Raw genomic sequence first — 7,265 nt, forward strand, 5'->3', positions numbered from 1 at the left:
ACAAGTGTCAAACAAGGTGGCATCCCAGTCATCAATCCTCCAATCGGATTGGTCCACCTCAGCGTGTCCAGATTCAATGTACCTGACTCATGGGAGATCGCACAAACTTCGATGTACCTACCCCGGTTCTCCATTGGTCGAATATTCCAGAGAAGACGTGTCCAAATAATGCAATTATTTCATTGGCCAGAATTGAGTTTGTTGTAACAAACCCTAATTAGGGTTTTCATTGTAAAATCTCGGCCATTGATCTCAAATTGATCGGAGCCATTGAATTGTATTAAGGACGCTATATAAGCCCTGGCTCCTCATTTGTAAAGGCTGATAGTTAGTTGGTAGTTAGAAGGTGAATAGTTAGAAATAGTGAATAAGTCAGTTAATAGTATAGCAATTAGAGTAGAATAGCAAGAGAAGGCAAAGATTGTTGCCAAGATATTGTTGTAAAAGACTTGTAAAACTTCATTGAAGAAATGGTGAAATCTATGGGTCGATTCAACAATTTCCATGGTCTTTATACTTCTCAGTTTTGATTTCATGTTATTAGATGAGTGGAAGAAATGTGTTTGATTGATGGTGAAATTTGTATATCCATACTACTAGCAGTTTGTTGATTGCAGACTTGCCTTGTGTAGTCAACTGGAATCATTCAGCTTAAGCTTAACTTCAATTGTCGCTTCTTCATTGATATGCATCAGCCTGATGGTGTCTATGCCTGTAGCGATGATCTGAACATCATAAAGCTTTCCTGCGAAGATTGCACTAACCTTGTGGAGATGGTCCTGGGATGTCAAAACAAGACTTACTTAGAATTTCACCAAAGGTTATTCATTGCTCCTACATTCTTAGTGTCAGAATTAGATCCTTTCCTCGGCCTCATCCTTTTTTTTTTTTTTTCAAAATCTAGGCATGTGAAATCTTGTGATTCCAGCAAATCAGACATTCAGGTCATCGAGTGTAAGTCCCCTTGTGATCCCAGCAAAGTCACATCATACCACAAAGAGCTTATCCATGAGTAGAGATCCTACATAACAGGAACCTTGAAGCTTCTTCGATTGATCCTTCTGTGATATCTTCAGCATTCGGGAGCTTTATTCAAGAGAGGATAAGGTACCTTTAGGTATTTTATTTTGTGTTTGGTCGTGTACAAAATACACATCAACAGGACCCAAAATAAAGATTTTAAGGGATTTCCATGATGCTCCCTTGGCTGGTCACCAAAGATTTTTCAAAACTTGTAGGTAGATCCGTGAAAGATTTCCATGGAAACGGATTAAGTATGAAGTCCCAAGTATGTTAAAGAATGCAAGTGTGTCGACAAAATAAGAATTAGCACACTTTTCCTACTGATTTTCTGCAACCCTTACCCATTCCCAATAAAAAATGGGAAAGTATCTTAATGGGTTTTATTAGTGATCTATTAAAAGTGCAAGGGAAAGACTATATCTATATTATTATTGATAGATTGAGTAAATTTACACATCGTTGTTATTTATGCAATTTTTACAACAGCTTAGGTGGCTGATTTGTTTAGAGAAGTGTTCATGTTCAATGGCATGCCAAAGAACATTGTGAGTGATACGGATAGCAAGTTCCTAAGTTTGTTTTGGCAATTCAGATTGAGTGGGAATGAACTCACTCCTGGCGATAGTTATCACCCACAAACTAATGGGCAAACAAAGATTGTTAATAAGTGGGTGGAAGGTTATCTCAGGAACTATGTTTTAGGGCAGCAAAAAGCTTGGGTAAGATGACTTCATTTGGGTGAGTATTGTTATAACTTTACTTATTACATGTCTATTAAGATTTCTCCATTTATGAGATTGTATGGATATGAAGCTTCTAGCTTCATTGACCTCTTGTTTGGTAATAGTAGAGTACTCCAAGCTAAGGATTTATTATAGCAGAGTCAAGACATTATGAAGTTCTTAAAAAACAGCCTCCAACATGCTGAAAATCAGCAGAAGTATGCAGATCAGCACCATATAGTACTATAGAGCATCCATTTGAAGTTGGAGATATGGTTTGCATGAGGTTGCATCCCAATAGGAAATCTACTCCCAAGAAAAGTGGATTAGAAAAGCACAAGCCACATTTTTGTGGCCCATTCAAGATCTCCAAGGGGATTGGAGAAATGGGGGATTTCCAAGAGGATTGGAGAAGTGGCTTATGGGTTAGAATTACCTGAAAGTAGCAAGGTACATTATGTCTTCCATGTGTCATGCCTCAAGAAAGAACCTGGATATAATGTAGTTTCCTCCTTTGAGTTGCCTCTTTTGGATGAAGATGACAAACTTATTCGAGTTCCAAAAGCAGTGATTGATTTCAGGGAGCATAGTTTGAGGAAGAGGACCATTAGACAATATTTGGTAAAGTGGAGAATCTACACGCGGAAAATGCTACGTGGGAGAGTGAGTAGTTATTGTAGCATCCAAATTTGCTATTGCTTGGGGACAAGCAATTTTGGAGAGAGGGGACTGTGATGTCCCCTGCTTAGCTTTAGTCAATTGGTAGATAGTTAGCCTATTTTTCAAGTTCCCGTAGGCTAATTGGTAAGAAAAAGGGGACCCCTAAGTTTTTGGATAACATAGGTTCAGTATTTCATGATTGTTGGTCTTAGCGATAAGTTAAGTTGTATTGTGGATTATCATGACACTGGCAGAAGTGATTTTTACTGTTTGGGGATTTCTCCAAACTTCTTGGAGGAGCTGTCTATTTACTGTAAGTTACCTAGTTGGCTTTGATCATCATCCCAAGTCTTTAGAATCATATTGGCATGATCAAAGTTTGATTCTGATGCCATTTCAGTGCTTTATGCAACTCGGATAAAATAATTTAAATATTCATTTATGTTTTTAATGTTAAATTATTAAAGTAATTAGTTGGACTTAAGTGTAACATCTTATGGAAAAGGTGATTATGTGCTTTAGAAAAGGATGCCTAGGAGAAATAAGGGGGCCTTTATACATGAAAAGTGTTATTTATCTTTTTGAAGGTCATTTTGGTGTTAAAAAAAGGAATTACTGTAATTTTAAATTTAATATTTCCCTCCAAAAAGCTATATAAAGAGAATGTGAGCTCATTTGAAGATTTAGACTTGTGAATGCTATTTTATGTTACTAGAATGAACCTAAGTTCTTCCAAAAAATTTTGAGGATGTAAATCCTCTTGGAGTTGCTGGTTTTGTGGACGAAAATCCCCCAACTGGTCTTAGTAATTCCATACATAAGATGAAGTCAAAACAAATCAAATGTGGAATAACAGAACATATGGAAAATAGAAGTTCAACTCTGTCAGGTCCATCAGCTGTAGTAGTTAATATTGGAATCATCTTTTTGGTGTTAATATGGGGCCATTTTACAACTACTGTCGCACATTAAGCACCCTTCATCAATATTTGTAAACTGTTGTAATGCGAAGTAGATTCCATCAGTGTTATTATTTAATTCCTTCAACCGTTAATGAGTGTATTTTCGCCTGTTTCCCACATGTAACTAAACATGTTGATGGTTTATTATCCATTACATTTCAACAACAGTTAACTATTTCTACAGGATTAAGGCTATGGATCCCACGAACTGTGAGAGATATGGTTATTACATTCCTTTTGTTGATTTTGATATGAATTGTAGTGCCTCGTGTAATGAGCTGCTTGATGATTGAAGGGACAATGATCTAGGTTGTAAGTCTGAATAGTTTATTGGTGGTCTCCTATACGATTGCAGACTTCTCAGTCACTAGCCAAGATTAATGAGTCCAATCCAATGCCACAACCTTTCAAACCCCAGCTGATTAAAACTCTGTTCCAACGGAGACTTGTTAGCATCTCATCTAACTTACTTGATTTAAGAAATAGGTTATCCTTTTTCTTTTCTTCGTTTTGTGAGGAAATAATTTTGTAGGGGAGATTTTCTTTGAGAAAAGCTGCAAAACATTCAAATTTCACAGGATTTTCAACTTTTCACTTTTCAGGCTTAAAAGTTTCAGTCTTGGTTTTCAAAAAGGTAAATCTGTTTTTTACTGTGGAAAAGCTTTCTTTCTGTGGTTACTTGTATAATTGAAAACAAGAAGAGGTATTTTCTCTTTTGTGTGTATTTTTAACTGATCAAGTGGATTATATTTTTACATACTTCAACATTTATAGTTAATATCTAGTTCAATTCAAAATAATATGTTTTTTCTGTCTTTTGCTGAGTTTTTTTGTGGATTTGGCTCGGATTTTGAGTCTTTGCCTTGTTTGAGTTCTACTGTGCATAAACACCAAAGGTCATTTATTTTTTTATATCTAACAAACTGAAAAACTTCTACCCTGAGCTTTCCAATCTTTAAAATCTTACCTCTAATTTTCTGTTATAGTCTCCAAATTGCTGTTCTGAATGTTCAGATCAAAACAAGAATTTGGCCAAGGTTAGAAACTTAGAAGTTTTGAGTTTGTAAAAGCTCAAAATTAAAACAGGGCAACGAGGTGCATGACTTCCCAAGCACAAATTGGCTGAAACAAAGGGTGGTGGACTATTTCCTTTCTCTTCATCTTCTGAGAGATATATTGTGGTTTTCCAATCATGTTTACCATTGGAAGCTTACGTTTATGTTGAATTCTCACGTTTTTTTGTTGATTTCCCATGTATTTTAAAACAGATTACAGCTGTGGCACCTCCTGAAAGCTTTTCAGAGCCTATCTTGGCACCAGTGAGCAAGTTAGAGTGGAAGCCAACTTGTCGAGAATCTTATTTTGCCAATATAAAAGTAGAAGTTTATGATCATGTGGTTTGGGGGATTCCAATTGATAAGAAGTTGGTTTCAAGCCACACTTTCAGCCATGCCGCTCTTGAATTCGGAGGACGTCAGTTTTAAGAGGTTGATGTGGCCTGTTTTTATTTATGTTAATGCAGTAGTCATCCTGCTAAATGGGGGCTGAAAAAAGAAAACATTAGAATGGATTTCTGGATGATTTGTCTGTATAATTTAGTAAGTAGTTTTAGTTCTACATATGCAGAATCTTGTACATATTAGAAGAGGCTATTTTCAATAAGATGCTGTTCTTCCATCTCCTGTTCCTTTTGGAAGTTATAAATAGTAATTACAAATAAATGATTAAAATTATCATTCCATAAAGCCTTGAGACAGTTTAAAGGGGATCTAAATGAAGAATCCAACTTTAACTATTTCGTCTATTTGTGCACCTATGAATGATTTGGCATTTTTGGTTTACCCTTCACTTATATAAACAGTTACTGCCAACTAGACTAGGAGTGATATGCATCTTCTGTAACTATTTGTATTTATTGTAGTTGTATTGGCATTTGAATTAGAAAAATATTGAATTTACTGTTTGTACATTTCAGCTCAACATATTCAAATAACAAATTTAAATGAATTTGTTATCAACAACATACCTGCATGCCAGGGAAATTTTCATTTTTGTCATCCCTAAGTTTAGTAAAGGAGGGTTACATGCTATTTGAGCCTAGAGGGAATTTACCTTCGACACCAGATGAAAGATACATTTACTTTTGAGTGGTACAAAGGTAAAATTATTCATTTGTTATCTAGATTTCTTGTGATGGGTTGCCAGCAAAATTGTATGAAATTAAATTTGAAATGAAATGTGTTCATGTTACAATCTCATGAGGGCTTTTTAAAAACTATATTTCTAGGTTGGTTTCTCTATTCTAGTCAGTTATTGTCCTTTCCAAAAAGTGTATTTTTCTCCTTGATCTCTTTGTTCTTCCAACAAAATCAATACATTTCATAGAGGCAAAGTTTAGTCGAGATGGAGGAACAAACACTCGTATGTTATGTGTTCTTTTTGAAACTCTAAAAGTTAGCCCAATCATTTTATTTTTAAATGGGCAACTTAAATATTATTATAAGTCCTGTGTAGTGTTTAAATAAATGTTAACACTTCATTGAAAATATGATTTAAAGGGGTCTTTAGTTGTAATTTAAAAATATTTTTCAATAATTAAAGAAAAAGTAAATTAAATAAAAAATAAAATAAAATAGAGGACCCACAGTAGGCACCTATAAATAAGAGGTCAAGACTCATCAAATCATCTGATTATGTTATTCCGTTATTCCTTTCAGTTTGGAGTTTAAGGCATTTAAGGACAAACCCTTGGTGTTGGAAATTCTGAAGACAAAAACCTTTTTGTTTTTTCATAATAGGATTTGGGGACAAAAACGCTAGTTTCCTTTGAGGCGATCCTACTCAAGGATTTCATTTGGGTCTATTGATTGATATTGATTCATATTTGTAAGTAAATTGTTGAAGATATCGGGGATCTAGGGTTTGGTATGAAGAATTCTAAATTTTAGTTTATATTGATTATATTAGATTTATTAGTAATGATTTCATTTTTATATCATTGTTGTCTACAATTCATAATTTTGGGAAGTTTCAATCGTAGGGCTTGAGGTATCAACGTTATTTTTCTAAACCTAATTGCATATTCTATCCTAAGAAGGAAAAACTCAATATTTTAAGACAGTGGTACTTTGTATTCAGTGCAGCCTTGAAATCTTGTCTCCTCGCATAAACCCTCAACACTTTCTCTACCACATTAACTTCAACACAACAATGGTAGGAGACAAAGTCTTCCGTAGATACCACCTTTATGAATCATGGCATATGGGAAGTGGGACAAAGTAAAGAGCTTATTTACCATTCGATATAGTATTGAAGGGAATCAAAGGCTTTTGTTGTGCATTATGTTGGGAATTAGCATTGGAGTATTTGGTAAATTGCAGGAGTTGTTAATTGTTGATATTATTGTTGGAATATTTCGTAAAGTCTATTGGTGATGTTATAAGGAGGTTTGCTAAAATTTGCAATAATATGATACTTATCAACATTGAAGGAGATTTATGTTTGTACAATATTACAGTTTGATTGTTTAGGATTTTAAATATCTTGATCTAAGTATACAATTGGTCTCTAGTATTTATACTTGATATTCATATAATATCAACTATCATATTCGCATTAGGTAATATTGCATTGGACTCTTTGAGGTTGTATGTCAACTTGTAAGATTTTGTATTTGCTGCTTGGAAGTGTATGCTTGATTTACAAGGGTTTGCAATAATGCATTTTTTTAAGTTGGGTTTTGACATCTACATTTGACATCTATTCATTGTTTGAGCTTGCACATAATGTAAGGGTCTTTTGACAAAAAAGAGGATGTTCTATTGACTTCTAATGATTGTCTATGTCCACAAAATATTGATGGAGGAAAAAGAGTGAGTTATGGTCTTGTGTGTGGTTG

The 7,265-nt window shown here is 34.5% G+C and overlaps 1 protein-coding gene across 1 annotated transcript in view; it reads left to right on the forward strand.

The window, feature by feature from the left end:
* LOC131027387 (uncharacterized) overlaps nt 1-5,162 on the forward strand; it is a 158,948-nt gene extending 153,786 nt beyond the window's left edge. Inside the window, exon 6 of the mRNA XM_057957422.2 lies at nt 4,636-5,162. Within this exon, the coding sequence (XP_057813405.2) occupies nt 4,636-4,851 (216 nt within the window). The 3' untranslated portion in view covers nt 4,852-5,162. The remainder of the gene's footprint in view (nt 1-4,635) is intronic.
* Nucleotides 5,163-7,265: the final 2,103 nt, after the last annotated feature.

Source organism: Cryptomeria japonica, chromosome 1 (genome assembly GCF_030272615.1).
Source record: "Cryptomeria japonica chromosome 1, Sugi_1.0, whole genome shotgun sequence".
In the NCBI taxonomy this organism is placed as follows: domain Eukaryota; kingdom Viridiplantae; phylum Streptophyta; class Pinopsida; order Cupressales; family Cupressaceae; genus Cryptomeria; species Cryptomeria japonica.